A 17,558-nucleotide genomic window follows, 5' to 3' on the forward strand; every position below is an offset into this window, starting at 1 on the left:
ATGTCATGGTCCAAGTTCAAAAGTAGGATATTTGTCAACGGTTTCCACATCACAGATGTCTTGATAAAAATGTATTTATCGGAGTCTTCAACAAACTGTGTGAAACTGGTAAAGCTTCCCAGTGCTTCCCGTCATTGCGACGTTTCGACTGCGAGATCATCTTTCCGCTATATTAAATTTTAAGGTAATCAAATAGCGCATTTATTTGGCTTCTCAATGATATAATATAGGTAAGAAATAATTTCAAAAACAACCTCAAAAATCTTATTTTTAATAAATCTGGCAACATCGCATAATTTTTCGAAACTATTATAGAATAGTGTCAAATGTTTGTAAAAGCTTATCATTAATGTCATGACGTTGAATGAAAAAATGATAGCAATATCCATTCGGCAAGTGACAATATTTTACAAAGGTGCCTTTCTTGCATAGCCAAAATTGGACAACATTTCGAATAATAATCCCAATGTTTATTTCTCTGTTGCATAGTGTTGTTGATGATATTGGATGATTGTTGAAATAATCTATTATTTGATTGCCCTAGTTATTGTCATCACTATTCCATATTTTCGAAAAATTATACGGCGGCCAGATTTATTAAAAATATTAAAATATTGATTTTTAAGTATGTTTTTGAAATTTCTTACTTATATTATGTCATTGAAAAGCCAGAAAATTGCTCTATTTACTCAGTTTAAAATTTAATATGGCGCCCATAAGAAAAAGAATGTTGATGATGGTTTCTCGCAACCGAAACGTCGCAATAAAAATCTAAATGTACAGTGAAATTCCTCAAAAAAAATGCTGTGAAAAAGTGTTTTCAGATTTTAAAAATTCCTCTAATAAAAAAAGTTACAGACGATTTTCGAAAAGGCCACATTTACTTTTTTCAAGAATTGTCTAAAACTCCAAGTCTGTCATGAAATAGATCAGGTAACCCTACTCACAGAACTAGATTACTGTTTATCGGGCTGGTTAAAAATGAGGTGTACAAAGTTAAAGTGAACAGTCGGGAGGCACCAATTCGACATATCATCAATATTGAAGCGCTTATTAAAGAGAGACATACAGCTATGATTAATAGAATATCAATAAATGTTTTTTTATTGAAATGTACGTCATATCTTGAAAGCAAATGAAAATCGCATAACATTTGAGTTTTTTCCTAGGTTTTCTCCTATTACATATTTTGACATGTAGGATTCATTTCTGGCGTTTGGCGCGATTTTCCTGACTTACCCTGTATTAATTACCTAGTCTTTAGTTCATTATGATATTTTTGGAATAATCTCCTATAATTATAATTTAGAAAACAGCCTGTATATCGAAATATGTTGATTAAGTCATGATGCTGAAAACAAACTTTAACTGTACTGTATTTTATATAGAAGACAAGCAATTAAACAAACATAAGAAAATAATTATCAACATAAATCACAAAATTAAATTTGTTTTTACTTTATTTATACACATCAATTTTTATGTACACGTAGAACACGTTCCAAATACCCCAAAGACAAAACAGAAGCAGAATCGTAATTACACTCGATTTAATTAATTTCACTAGTACTCGAAATTGTTGTTTATACAGGTTATTCACCGTTCCCAGATTCGTTTCTGGCGGCTCTATTTTTAGACAAATCGAAAATTGTTTTACATTAAAGTTGTTTACAGATAAAGATTTGGGCAAACTCTGTAGAATGTTTCGTGTTCACCAAACAAGCGCCAAACTTTCAATTTTAAGTAAAGCCATTGACAAATATTGTGTTTTTTTGTATTTTGTTTTGATACAGTTATCTACAAAATCAAATGATCATTTACAAAATATTAATAGAACATTCTTTCATATCAGTGACTTTACCTACACCCAAGCAATTTAGCAACGATATATGCAATTACTAATGCAAATATAATAAAAGTTCTTAATTTGGGACGTCCAGAAAATAAGAATTCCGTCTTTAAACTAGAAATGTCACTTTTGAACTCAGAATTACGACTTTAAACTCAGAAGTTTAATATGGGAGATAGAAAATCTCCCAATATGGGTAACTGTTGTACATACATTTAGAAACACCTACAGAAACTATTAAAAGAGTAAGCCATGTAAAATCGGAAATATGAGTCGGATATGTTGGTATGAATGTGGCATGGTTGGTATATTGGACAGTATAAAAGAAAATATTACACCAAGAGTGTACTAAAAAGGGAAAAGTGTTGACGACCTATCATTAACATGTTTCTACAGAATTTTTTAAAATGTTATTTTTTATTAATGGAACGATTAGGTACTCTTTATTCGCGGAGCTATTACAATGAGTCGAGTCTGATGTGTAAAGTATACGGCTTTGTTAGCACTTGTTTCATAAACAACTGACAACTATTAAAATATTAAAGCCGAGAAAAACTACTGCCGCTTTTGAACCGCCACTACAATGTTCTTAACAATCTCCGGGGAGACATTTTAAAACGCATTAAAATCTGCATGACAGGTGACCGGCCCGTCGTCCAGCATGCACACACGTCTCTAAAAATAAAGTATAACCTTCGGTAAAGTATGGGAAATAAGTTAGGAGTGACAGGTCAATTGAATATAATGAGCGAGCGTGTACAGCACAGCGTGTAAGTAATGAGTAATTGCATATTGGGGCCGTTTGTCATTGCATACGGATTAACTCTCTGCTCACTTTAATGTGCGCTGCTGTATTGAACTTGATTGGGTCGCATTTATTCCACCAATGCAACTGGCTCGCCACGTAGGAACCTCAATTTCAAAGATCAGTGAATACTGTTTCTAACATTCGTGTAGCTGTGTTTTTCTATTATAGTTAAAGAATAAAGAAGTAGTGGTAGTTCTCAATCCGAAGATGTCTGAAGTTTAAATGGAGTTGATGAGTTAATAGAGTCAAATAATTTGGGTTGTAAGCTTCGTGGCAGTTGTCATTAGTTGAATAAATTCTTGAAACTGAATTTTTTCTAAAGAAAAGAGCGATTTGGTAATGTGTATCTTATAAAAAGCTTGACAATATTACTGAATCACACCTGCATAGGTTAACTATTGTAACATTGACAATATCCACTATAGTCTGTTTAGAAATGAAAGAGAGTAATAAAAGCTTATTATCGTAAATAAATGTAGTACTGGTGCTTATATTCAATATTTTTATATTATGTATTATCGGTATAGGATGAGGTGTACTTTTAAAAAAACTTTGTGCGATCGGACTGTACTAAATTGTAGCAGGTAGCTAAAATTTAATCCCCGACAATCCGTCTTTGTCTATGCCGCTTCAATTTCTCGGTCCATTTCTCTTATAAGTAAACAATATAAAAACAGCATTTCAAAACATGAGGCTACTTTAAGCATCATAACCGGGTTAAGAGGGTTTTTAGTAATTCAAATAAAATTATTCAATATTATTATCAAAATATTTATTTAAATTTAATGAATAGACTTTTATTCCACACAAAAATATATGTATTTTGAAAATTCAAATTATGGTGAGTAAATGTAGTGTTGTATAAATGTACAATAAAGAAAATAAAAAAGTAGGTATATTAAAATTCATCCTCTGAATATTCTGATGAATTATCTTCGTCTCCTAGATTGATAACGATAGGTTCCACAGTAACGTCAATTAAATTATCGAGTTCCCACATTTTCTCCTCTTCTTTTTGTACATGATGTATACATCTTTGCCAGTTATCTGCAGTTACTCGTTCCAAGGAATTTTTTAACAAAATTTTCACGTCACTTAATTTAAACGTCGTATTATTTCGCGCTACATCTCCTTTTACCTGCGCCCAGACTAATTCGATTGGGTTAAGTTCACAGTGATAAGGTGGTAACCGTAGTACCGTTATTTGGCGATTTGTTGCCATTTCATCGATAACATATTTTTTCTGATCTTTATTAAGATTGACAAGTGTCAAAAGTTCCTTTTTCACCATATTTGTTTCAAAAGAAATGTTTTTTCCGGATAACCATTGAATTATATCGGCTTTCCTCCAAGCAGTCGTAGGCGTCCGCTCGGTCTGCCGTGAATGGTAACTGGCATTATCCATGACAATTACAGACCCCGGAGGAATAAGATCCAACATCTGTGTAAAATACTCTTCGAAAACATCTGCGTTCATGTCTTCGTGATAGTCACCTGTATTTTTAGATTCAAATAAAAGTAAACCGCCATCTACAAAACCACTGGCACTACCTATATGTGTCACTATTAATCTTCGCCCTTTACCTGAAGGTGCCTTGAACCCTGTTGAAAGTCCATCCAAAAATGCTTGTCGAAAACTTTTTACATTTTTATCTTGCCATACTTTTGTTACAGTATATCCCTCGTTGACCCAAGTTTCGTCTAGATAATAAATATTCCTCCCTTCGTCACGGAATTTTCTAATTGATCTTAAGTAGGATCTTCGCCAACAAATAATTTCATCTTTATCGATAAGAACTGACTTCCTGTTCTGCTTTTCCCAGCAAAAATTCAACTCTCGTAAGACGGCCCATAATTTGCTTCTACTGATTTTTGGCAAATCGTTGTCCTCTGAAAGTTCACTTAAAATTTTGTTTAGCGTTGGTATTTCTTTTTTAAAATAAAATGAGTGTACTTTTCTGCGAATGACATTTTTGAAGAAATCATCTATAACGACTTTTGACCTCCCTGTAGATGATTTTGGGGGATTTACAGTATCTTGTTCATTTTTTGTTTCCTTTAAAAGTCTGTAGATAGTCGATTTTCCAATCCCTGTCATTTTTGTTAGCATTAGTGTTACCCGATAATTACCTGAAACGAAATATTACCACGCCCATGGCCGGTTCTTATCTCGGGGTTTTATTACTCTATTTCATTTCCAAACAGACTATAAAACAGAATATCCAGTGTGTAATGCGTCTTACCGCAGTTCCAGTTCCATCATTTTAATACTTTGGCATAAATTAATTGTATTGCGCATTAGAACTGCATAAAGATTAAATAAATATAGTGTTGCATAGGAAACTGATTCCAATAAGCACCTGCAAACCAGCAAGTTCGGATGGTACGCGAAGTGCCCCAACCGTGCAGGTGTTTAAAAGTAGTTTTCAGTAACACATTAGAGCTTTTCAGTGTAGAGTTATGACGTACATCGGTTAGTTTTTCATTCGTAATGTTTAACACCGTGATTTATATACTAGTATCGCCATTTTATGCCCGTTAAATCGCTTTTGTAGTCGCATGATTTACAGCCATATCAACTCAATATGAAAACGGATTTTCTATATACGGGCGAGGGCGATCATGTCGCTTTTGTATACCTATACGGCTTCTCTACTATAAATCCTTTATCTAACCATTTAAATCCATAAAATTATAGCCGTAGCGGCGTTTGGAAGGGAGGAAGCTAAACACAAACAACTTGAAATACCATGTACTCTAAACAAAGTCAATGTGCAATTGACTAAGAATACTCAGGTAATATTTTGTTCCGTGAGAACGGCCAGCCTATGTCTATGTGAACCTGGCACCCGACTTTTAAAAATTCAAAATTTTTTTAAAATTCTTATAGATTTTCGTTTGTAGTTGTTTGTAGTAACAATATTTTCGTTTGTAGTAGCTCAAGAAAAAAGTTATATGGCCTATAAAAAAACCCATCCCCCCAATTTAACCGCACTTAAATCTGATGGTTGATTCCTATAGAAAATCGTTTGTAGTAGATTGTAGTGAACGAATTTTCGTTTATAGTAGCAAGGAAAAAACGTTAGAGCTACTTTAAAAATTTGCCATGGGTAAATTTAGAAAGCGCTTCTAATTTCAAGTTTATTTGTGTATAATAACTTCTATACGTCAAATTATGTTTTTAAATTTGTTTAAAGTTGTTTGTAGTTGCACATATTTCGTTTGTAATTCGGCGAAAACTAACTAAAAGTCACTACATTCCAAACTGTCGCTCCAAAATCGTTTGTAGTTCTTTGTACTAGCGTTTATTTCATTTGTAGTTGCTTGAAAACTGACGAAGTCACTAAACTCCAAGCTCTGGCTTTAAAATCGTTTGTATAAGCGTTTATTTCGTTTGTAGTTCTTCAAAAACTGACGAAAAGTTATTAAACTCCAAGTTCCGGGTTTAAAATTGTTTGTAGTTGTTTGTAGTAACGTTTATTTCGTTTGTAGTTACATGAAATCTGACTAAAAGTCACTAAACTGCAAGCTCTGGCTTTAAAATCGTTTGTAGTTGTTTGTAGTAGTCGAAAAGTCACCAAACTCCAAGCTCTGGCTTTAAAATCGTTTGCAGTTGTTTGTAGTAGCGTCTATTTCGTTTATAGTTACATGAAAACTGACGAAAAGTCACTAACCTCCAAGCTCTGGCTTTAAAATCGTTTGTAGTTGTTTGTAGTAGCGTTTATTTCGTTTGAAGGTCTTCGAAAACTGACGAAATTTCTCCAAACTCGAAGCTCTGGCTTTAAAACTGTTTGTATTGGAAATCCAATTGGTAAAAACAGTGCCCCTCCATATCTTTTTAATCGTTGAAAATATCGAAAAACTAACTCTGGCGTCACTCTAGCATTTCGTTCGAGGATCCCAGCAAACCAAACCGCACCCTTCTAAGTCGAAAAATAAAAATTTTGCGGTTTGTTGGCCAATTTCAAAAGCCACGTGACTTAAAACGTGACCTAACAAAGCCCCGCCGTATCTTATTGATCCTTGAAAATATCGAAAAACTAACTCTGGCGTCCCTCTAGCATATCGTTCGAGAATTTCAGCAAACCAAACCGCACCCTTCTAGGTCGAAAAATAAAAATTTTAGGGGCTGTTCGCCAATTTCAAAAGTCACGTGACTTAAAACGTGACCTAACAAAGCCCCTCCATATCTTTTTAATCGTTGAAAATATCGAAAAACTATCTCTGGCGTCCCTCTAGNAGTAGCGTTTATTTTGTTTGTAGTTCTCCGAAAACTGTTGAAGAATTACTAAACTCCAAGCTCTGAATTCTTTCAAGTAACTGCTGACTTGAACATGGTAGACAAGCTGCTCCATATGTCCCCATGAGTGAAAGTCCGAAGGATTTAGATCTGGAGAACGCGGCGACCATACTGTTAGACCTTGCTGATCTATCCATTTATTCGGGATATGATCATTTAACCAAGCAGTTACTTGTCTCCCTTCACATGGTGGTGCACCATCGTGCTGATACCACATTTTGAACAATATTAAGCCCTACGTTATCAATGAAATCAAAAAGGTTATTTTCCAAGACAGTTCTATACAGGTCTGCATTTAAACGATCGTATAGAGGCTGCTAAATTATCGTTGGAAATGCTACCCCAAACGTTGACACTGAAACGTTGCTGAAATGGTCTTGATCTATTTGCATGCGAATTTTGTAGTCACTATAATCCGACAACTTATTGCGAGTTTATTATTGAAAATACAAAAAAGTTTTTATTACAGAAGGTTTAGCTTTTTTCATGATTTTTTATAATACAGTATTAGAAGAAAAAATGAATCTTGGAAATCGCTAAATTAAAGATTTTTCCATAGCCACTGCGATGCGTCAGATATAAACGTCCCTCCTGTTTTTCCAAAAATAGTTTTAAACTGAAATAGGTATGTCGAAAAGTAACATATTCTATATTTTTGAAAAGAGAAAAATTTAACGAAGCACTAATATAGATATAGGGTATTCCATTAAAAAAATATATTTTCTTTAATTTAGTGATTTCCATTATTCAATTGTTTTTTCTAATACTGTAATATAAAAATTCATAAAAAAGCTAAAACTTTTGTATTAAATTTTTTTTGTGATTTTAATAATAAACTCACAATAAGTTGTCAGGTTATAGTGACTAACCCTGTACATTTTAGCAGTGAGACGAATGTAACACGTCAATACAAAACTACTACTACTTTGATTGAAATATGAAATTATATATTTTTTAAATGCTTGTAACTTCTAAACAAAAACGAATTGGACATATGTTGATATAAGAAAAAATGTTCGAAATTAATCCAGCTAGCATCTGCCAAAGTTTGTTATAGAGCTTGTAGAACACCCTGTATATTAACTTCTAAATATTTTTTCCTTTCAATGCCAATATTTAATAATATTAAATAATTTAATATTTAATTGAAAACTCACCTATGATTGCACTGTTGGCAGGCGAAGCATTCGAGGTGGTACACGTTACTTCTTGCCCTCATGACCATTTCGAAGGCCGGTATCACTTTCGAGCAAGCTGCACAGTAACCGGTGTTGCCGAAAAGTCTTAAGTAGTCCCTTTTGCACAGAATTAAATTAGCTTTAGTATACAGGGTCGAACCGACTTCACCTAACCGACAATCACAGCAGCCGCATTTTAAACAGTCCTCGTGCCAGAACATGTCCAGGGCCTTGAGGAGGTAACGCTCCGTGATGGGTTTGCAGCAGCCAGCGCATTCTTGGGGAGCCTGACCTGGAGTGGGCTTCGCAGCCTCTGTCTTGGATACGTCCATCGTCATCATAGGGCCGTTAGGCCTCGACTTTATCTGAAATGGAAAAGATAAATAAAGTATAACATATTTCCCAGCTAACTCCTCAAAGTACACGAAATATTTGCACAGAAAAATACACATTGCCTCATTTAAGATGGGTTCTTCCATAGCTCTGGTGTGTCAGTGTAGTGTTTCAAATAAAAGTTTCAACAAATCGCATTTTTAAATTATTTTTTATTATACAGGGTGTCTTGTTCTGGACATTACCTGACTTCATTCTTCAAACTCCCTGTATATTATTTAATTTTCTTAAACTTTTGTCGAATTTGGAACGTACTTTGGTGTTATTTGATGTTCTTTTTTTTAATTGGCATTTGCAGATTTTCAAAAATATCTAAACTTCCAAGAGAAGATAGTGCCTTCTTTTCAAATGTAACGTACATCTTTCGATATTTTCAACGGTTAAAAAGATATGGAGGGGCTTTTTTAGGTCACATTTTAAGTCACGTGACTTTTGAAATTGGCGAAGTCCGTAAAATTTTTATTTTTCGACTTAGAAGGATGCGATGCGGTTTGATTTGTTGGAATTGTCGGACGAAAGCTAGAGGGACGCCAGACTTAATTTTTCGATATTTTCAAGGGTTAAAAAGATATGAAGGGACTTTGCTAGGTCATGTTTTATGTCACGTGACTTTTGAAATTGGCGAACACCCAGTAACTTCTTTATTTCTCAACTTAGAAGGGTGCAGTTTGGTTAGCTATCTTTGGACGAAATGCTAGTGCGACGCTAGAGTTAGTTTTTCGATATTTTCAACGATTATAAAGATACGGAGGGGCTTTGTTAATGTGGAAGAACGCTGGACAATTCCGTCCTTGTTTCAATCATATTTTAACTTTATTTTAATTATACGCACGCCGTCTGAGCGAATGAATCATAAGAATTCTTATAACATCAATAAATTTTAACTCATTTATTTTATTTTCATTTGCTATTTATTTTCCCAATAAATTTTCTAACTTCTATTTACAACTTTTATTTTAAATCAAAACATATTCATATAAATATTTGACTTCTGCCTGAAAAAATAATTCTTCTCTTAAATATAGGACAGACTTTTCCTAAGTTCATTAACTGGAGCTAATTGATTAGTTGGTAGGTACATCTAAAAAAATTACGACTGCGTAGAGGAATGATTATCTGTCTCTCCAATATGACTTAAAATATTGCATGCATATTGAAACAGTGTAACATTACTATTTTTTCGTATAAAATCGCAATAATTCGAAGTAGACCCGCCAGTCATTATTCACCTATGTTTTGTTTTTGTTTAAATAGATGTGTATTTAATTTTTATAAACTAAATAGTAGATAATCAGTGCAGTGGTACATTTAAAAAAAAATCTGTTTCAATACGATACTTTTGAAGATATATGCAATAAAATTTTTTTATATCTATAATTAAATTTAACACACTGCATCATGGAAACAAACGACAGCATTCATAAGAAAAATCAACTTACTTTTTAACATTCAATCACACTATCAATGTAAGATTACGGTACGTTCTTACTAAATCGCCCTGTATAAATAACTTTATTTTTAACTTATATGATGCCTTCCATTGTATCAATCTAGACCTCGCATTAGTACGTAAATCGGAGACACCACAAACCGCAATCAATATAAGTATGTTTACGAGTTATTATTTCTTCCTGGATACAGAATTAAATGTTTCAGGGAAAAGAAATACATTGAGAAAACCATAAAGAACGATTTCGGACAAAAATATGAATGTATGTGGAAGTGGATTGAATTCTTTTTACTTGATTACAGCAGTCAATTTGGATAATGGGCAGATGTTTGATATATGCAGGGCGTTTTAAGTGTATTACAGAATAGATAGTGATAGGACGCAGTAGTATTGATGACGACGTCCAGTTTCAGTGGCGGCGTCTTAAGGGACGATATAGGTGAACTAACTAGCCGTAGTTTTGACACAAACGACGCACAGTGGCCCTATCGATTTCGATAATTATGTTAATATTAAACTACTTACGGTTTCCTTCGAAATAATCTGTTTTTGTAATAATCAGCTGGAATTTATAATATTTGTCGGTGTCGGTTGAAACGAATGTTACTTTAAAAGTTATAACTTGCTTACTTGCCTTTGGTAGTCGTCAGTTGTCCGAAAAGTAGATCAATATTCATATTCATTCTACGTGAGTATAGAATATACGTATACAGGGTGATTTATCCGAGGAGGTGAAAAAATTAAGAGTCTGATCCAATTTTAATCAAAAATGACGCACGGTTGACCGACTTCAAAGATACATTGCAAATTTTACATTAGGTTATGTACACAAAATCATTTAATCAGCGTAAGGGTTATATAAATAAAAAATAATCCACTGCCAGCCACAGAGCATACTTCGATGTCGAATCAATCAATTAGCAACTGCAGCAAGGTCTTCAATAATTTGAATTTGACATGCAGCATTCATAATTCTGCTCCAACATTCATAATCCAGTGGATTAAGATCTGGCGCTCTAGCAGTCCACTGGGCCGCGTCCACTTATCCCCCTTTCATTAAAATGGTGGTCTAACCATTTTACCACATCTCTTGCAGCATGTGACGGAGCCCCATCGTGTTGATACCACATCATGTTGCGCAGAGCAAGTGGACAACTCGTATAATAATTGAGCCAGAATATAAACGATGTTAGAGAATTTGTATTGGTAGTGGACGGACATTGAAAGCGACCACCACACGTTAAGTGAAAATCTTTGTTCAAAATTGAGTCTTTTAAATGCGTGTTATTTTGTATTTACCATTGTGATAGTTATCAATAGGCTTAGTGAGGCACGGGGTTTAACAGGACCGTAGTCAGATTACGAATGAAAATATTAATATGTTTACAGAAAATATGTCGCAACTATTACAAAAGAGCAAGGCTAAATAGAGAATTAGAGAATTCGTGTGGACCGAGAAGCCATCGCGAAAATTTAGATGAGTATATCCGATAAAATTTACAAGAAAATATTTTAAGTAAGCGAGTACCATTTTTGTTACAATTGGTCTTCTCTACAAATTTGTATGTATTGTCATCTAACTCCAATTTTCACATTATGTCCTTTTTCTTAATAAATTCTTGAAGAAATTAGTTTTAGGTATTATTTTAATCTAACTTTACACTTAACTAACGATTAAAATAGGTTCTTAAACCTCAGATTTACTGAGATTTACTGGGAACGGAAGGTGGCTTGTGGCTTGTGTCTTGCGGAAATAGCGCCGTACCGCACTGGTCTGTCCAGTCCATTTTGTTATTACAATTCCTGTTATTCTTATTTCTAATAAAGTAATAGCCAATTCTTATTAGTTAAATTGTTCGGGCTGCCCACATAAACTAGAATTAGGAAAGTTTATCCTTAATAGATGTAGATTTTATCTACATCAAATCAGATACATAAAAATCGGTAATCGATTTAATGAAAATGGACGTGTAATAAATAAGCGGTCGAACTTTTTAGCACAGATGCTTCTAACAAACAGCACCTACATATATTTTAATAGAAGTCAATCGAAGCTTGTTGGATAAATTGTTTAAATTGTACCATGGAAATTTAAATCGTGCACCATTAGCTGAGTGTCGACAATTTAATTAATTGATACTGTGGGCAGAATTATTTTTTATATTAATCTCAAAGAGGTTTGGTATCTTTATAACGAACTGAGATAGTATAGTAAAAGGGATTGTATCCGCTGAATTTCTAAAAGGATTTCTTTTTTAATTCAGTTCCTATGATCTCTTGGATCATCACCATATTTCTCTGGATTTGGCTGAAGAAAATCGAGTTCGTTTTTTGTCGCCTTTTTTACCGTTTGCTAGTTAATTATCTCGAAAACGTTAAATTATCGACAAAAAGCTCATTCTCTCGCTGGGCCTCGTATTTACCTCTACCGATACTGGAATATTCAAAGGCATCACAGAAAATGGTTTAGAATCAACATTAATTATCCATAATACTCATTAACCCAGACCTGGTGTAGTCGCAAGTACCAAGAAAATTGAAATTTACTTAATAAATTGTGAACGACTAATTCAGTGATAAATAAAAGATTAAAGTCGTGCTTTACAACGGCCAAGGAGGCCTCTAAACAGGACCAAGACGATCGTATCTTGCAGTACATACTTCCAAAAATCTAATTTTCGCTATGATTTACATACTTTCCTAAGATATTTTTTTTCTGCATCAAAATAGTATCTGAAACACCATATAATAAACGGTTATGTTAAAGAAAGTTTATTCCATACAATAGTACAAGGAACTGTGATTTTATCACAAAGATAAAATTTTATTTCTTTTTACGAGACAAAATGAAACTAGCAACACTCGAGTTTTGTCAGTCAATAATGATATGATGGGACCAAAACTAATCAAAAAATTAATTTGATCAGTTATATGATTTTAATTGAACAAAGAATTCTTCAATATAAACGTGTTACTGCGAGTCTGTAAGCAGATTAAAGGAGTTGCCAGTTAATTTCAATTGATGTAATTTAATGCGTCTATCGTTAAATCCTTAAGGATAAGTGGGCAGGTTCAACTCCTCTGACTAGCTGAATTACAACTATATTCATAGAAAGGAAGTATGCAGCCACCTTGACAGGACGGCGCAATAAATAAAAGTTGGCGATGTTGACCAGGGAGACTGACAGTAACTGACATTTAACTATATTCCACTTATTAATACCTAACCGTTAACGCTTACCAACGCAAGTTATTCCACCACTGGTTACTACTCCAAGTTTTATCAATTTACGTAAATCATCAGTCATATTTGTAAAAAATTTTAATTTCAACATCCTGTATCTCGAAAACCAGTAGATTTAGGTTTCTTATTCATTGAGATTTAAAATGATTCAAGGAATACCTCCTTAAAGTTAATATATGTACCTAAAGAACATGCTGTACATGCAATTATTTTGCGCTTGTTTTTATTTATTTGTGTAAATAGTAAAGCTCCTTAAGATAATACAGATGCTAATCCGCTCATTATCGATTATTACGTTTTTTTTTTGAGCCCGCTGCAAAATATCCGCAACGAATCGTTCTCTTATTTTGTAAACAAAACAAAAAGTTTCTAAACATCCGGGCCTGTAAGACGCAGCGAGCCCGTTCAACTTCGCCACCAACTTCGGCAATTAGTTAATTATATTTTACTTTCAAGACTTAGGATTGAAAACAGGTTCAATTAAGTAAAGTACTTGATTACAAATTCAATATCTGCAGTTGCAGAATCGATTAACGAAATTCATAATCAATCTTAACATGCCAATTATATTTGGAGAAGATCAAAGGGGGCTTGGGTTGTAATCAACGCTGCCAATTAAGTAACGCTACTGGCGGCTACAAAATCAATCAAAAAACTAATTGAAAGCCTACTACGATCCCTGAAATCCTTTTATACGTAGTTCTTTCCTTGTCTGGACGCAGCACTCTCTCCACCCTACACGGTGGAATGAGAAAACGTGGTATTTTAAAACGCGGCATAGTTCGGAAACTTCGATTCATTTATTTCATCCACAGATACATTTAAACTCATCTAAGATATTAATGCGTAGAAGTCAATCTGGATCTTACTACAATGTTGACACAAATAATTTTTTATTTTTTCAAAATGACCAACGAAATTTGAAAATAGTGTCAGAATCATTAACAGCAAACGGTCAATGAAATGAAAAATCTATGCGTAACAAAAAAAATGTGAATTGTGCCTATAAATTTTGAGAAACAAAAAAGACATTACCTTTTGTCATATTTTCATTGCAACCAATAATTTTTTTAGTAAAAGTTTGATATCATTTAAGAAATATAGGACTAGAAAAACTATACGTTAGTTTCTTTAGCCGAGTTTAAATTTCTTACTGTAAACTATTTTTATTAATAATTATTAAAGAATAAACATGATTTTGTTCTGATAATAATATTTTCTCAAGTTTTGGTTAGACTTCAAAGAAATAAACGAAACGAATTTAGTCATTGCATTATAATATCATTTCTAACAATATTAATTCAGAATAATCCAAATTTAAACAAGATTGTAGTCAACATAGTTTAATGTAACATTAATAAGTATATATCTCTAATATTTTTATCACTATTTAGTAAAATAGTAATTATGTAAACACTTACAACGTTTTTTCGCATTTCACACTGTAAAAGTAATTCTGAAAACCGTTGTCTGTTGTGTTTCATTAATAATTTTCTGGATTCAATTTAGTATTTGACTTTATATTATTGTGGATTGTGGTCTGGATCTTATTGTTTCACGATATTACTCACTTTATTGGGTTTTAGTGATATTGTTTTTATTGAAAATTCTCCTCAAGTCTGATGTGATTCAGTTTTATTTTTCATTATTTCTCCATTGTTTTCAAGTAATTATTTTAGGTTTTTCAGCGATATCTCATTGAAAAAAGAATTACCAAGAGGAAATTCGAACGAAATTAACAATCGATCTGTATCTTATATCCTATCTTCTGAATTAGTCTCGTGGATATTTCAAAACCAACTTTCTGTTATTGGATCACCATTCTTAAGGATAACATTATTCTCAACATCCGCATCCTCATACTGATCGGTCGTTTCGACGTTTATGATATTTTACTAGCATTAATGAATATTATTGCATTATTCTAAATATATGTAAATGCAAAAATAAATAAATATTATTAAGAAATGAATTCATTCAAAAGAGTGAAACAATAAGATGTTATATAAAATTAAATTCTTCAAAAGTGAAAAGCACAATCACTTTTTTGTTTATCTAGTTTCATGCAAATTCCTCACAGTAATATTAAAGTGGGGGATTGATAAAGTCGTTATTGGAAGCTTCAAAAATACATTTACACTGGCAATTTTGTTATGTCTTAGTATGATGTATACGAGACCTTGGAGCGCAACTTTCTTGATTAGTATTGTGATTGTGTTGATATAGTAAAAACAAGTCCAAATGCTCCGGGGCACGCAAATACCTTGTTTCTGAAGCAGATGATAACGAGACTCAGCGTTCCATGAGGATTGATTTTCTGTAACCATTGTGCATTAGGGTATCTTCTGTTTTCCTCTGGATAATAACATCCATGAACGAAACATTTTCTTCCAACTCCACTGAGGAGTGGATGTTCGAACGTATTCAATTATTGTCATCCAGAATTCCTTGTATATTGTTATAACCATGAGGCTAGATGATAAATGCACCAACATTTCTGAACCAAAACTTCGACTTTACGAGGTGCTGACTTCAGGGTTGGCTTCTGAAAAGCAGAGCTGGGGACAAGAGTAAACCCACAGATGCTCCTTCAATTTGTTCACAAAATTCATTCCTGAAGGAAAAGAAATCTCATCTGGTGCATATTTTTAACACATCTACTAAATTCTCATCTTTATTTGTTGCGATGAGCTTGCTCTAGAGCTTCTTTAAATTGCTATTTTATGAAGAAGGTCATATCAAGCTCAATAAGAAACCATCTGGATCTAGTTCTTGATCTTGTCGATCAAATATCCAGCGTTTTTGTGAACATGTATCGGGTAACTGGTCCAACTGCCCTTACTAATGGTCGGAGAGGTATGCTCAGCGTGTGGTCTTTTGGAAGTCAATAAAGTTAGGACGTTCTTGAATCAGTTGGAATAGGGTTGAATAATTTGCGAGATGATTGCTACATCGTCGGTTTATACTTCTTAACATTTCATGCAACATATCCGTCGTTCTGCCAGGAACTCCGGAACCAATATTTATATTTGATTTCTTTTATATGAGTAGTCCCAAAATTCCAAATTGTTCAAACAATGACAACTGCCACGGAAGTCTGCAAAAACCTAACCTCGAATTATATAGGGTGTTTTTAAATGAAGTAGAAAAAATGGTACCAGTGAATGTAGAACCAAAAGTAAGAGGCGATATACCCTCTTAAAGGAGGAGATTGAAATTCACATTTTAATTTTTTTCTTTAACATGAGGAATGCTAGACACGAAACTTGGTATGAGCATCCTACTAATAAAGAGACAACTTTTCAATATTTGTTCGATCATTGGCGTATTTTATAAAGGAGTGAAACTCATTGCAATATTTTATTAGAAATTTTTTATATGAAACAAATTATTTATTTAAAAATATTTATTGGGACTACTAATTTATTGTGCAACTTTTTTACCTCTTAATAAGTAATTTTTCGATAAAACCGATAGTATTCTAGTAAAAAAAAATAGACGCGGCATCGTTCACTAAAGGGGTAATTGCGAAAATTTGTAAAAATGAAGTAGGCGGATGGCAAACAAATAAATTGTTATTTATCATATTAATAAATTGACACTTTCTGTCAACCAATAATTAGTACCAATTGATTAATTTATTATCAGAATAATTATGGCCAATAATATTTATACCAATGACGAATATGTCGACATGCTCCAAGTGTTTTTCGAATCCAGAAAAAATAGTAACGCTGCAGTAAGATTATACCACCACATATATCCAAACCGACCGATTACCTCATAGACAAACATTGGCCTCGGTGGAAAGAAGGCTTCGCGAAACTGGTAAAATTCAACCCAATCGTGAGGTTACCGGATGAAGGTGTTATGTCCGAACTGTTGAAACTGAAGAAGCCATACTGGAACATCTAGAACAAGACTGTGGTACAAGCACAAGACAAGTGTCCAGGTGTGTGGAATGTAGCTCATGAAAATCTTTTCACCATCAATCCGTGCAAGAATTGAATGACCCTGATTTACCTAACCGCGTTGATTTTTGTCAATGATACATTAATATTTCCAGGCATGGCTTAAATTTCCTAATGAATATACTTTTCACCGATGAAGCAAATTTTCCTAGAGTAGGTGCAGTAAACCTTCATAATGTTCATTCATGGTCGGAAAAAAATACTCATTTGTTTCAAGATGTCAACATAATTTCAGTTTAAACGTTTGGATGGGAATTGTAGGAAATACTCCAGTAGGTCCTTTTATTCTTCGACACAGGCTTGGAGCGGCCGAGTACCTTAGATTTTTTAACGAAAATTACTTGAGGATGTACCCCTCGCTACAC

General features: G+C 33.5%; 1 protein-coding gene across 2 annotated transcripts in view; it reads right to left on the reverse strand.

Moving 5' to 3' along the window:
* LOC108911219 (LIM domain only protein 3-like) overlaps window positions 1-17,558 on the reverse strand; it is a 104,228-nt gene that overhangs the window by 16,650 nt on the left and 70,020 nt on the right. For both annotated transcript variants that reach the window (XM_018716094.1, XM_018716093.1), the window contains exon 2: window positions 8,115-8,500. In XM_018716094.1, the coding sequence (XP_018571610.1) occupies window positions 8,115-8,476 (362 nt within the window). In that variant the 5' untranslated portion in view covers window positions 8,477-8,500. The remainder of the gene's footprint in view (window positions 1-8,114; window positions 8,501-17,558) is intronic.

This window comes from Anoplophora glabripennis, unplaced genomic scaffold (genome assembly GCF_000390285.2).
Source record: "Anoplophora glabripennis isolate ALB-LARVAE unplaced genomic scaffold, Agla_2.0 scaffold270, whole genome shotgun sequence".
Classification (NCBI taxonomy): domain Eukaryota; kingdom Metazoa; phylum Arthropoda; class Insecta; order Coleoptera; family Cerambycidae; genus Anoplophora; species Anoplophora glabripennis.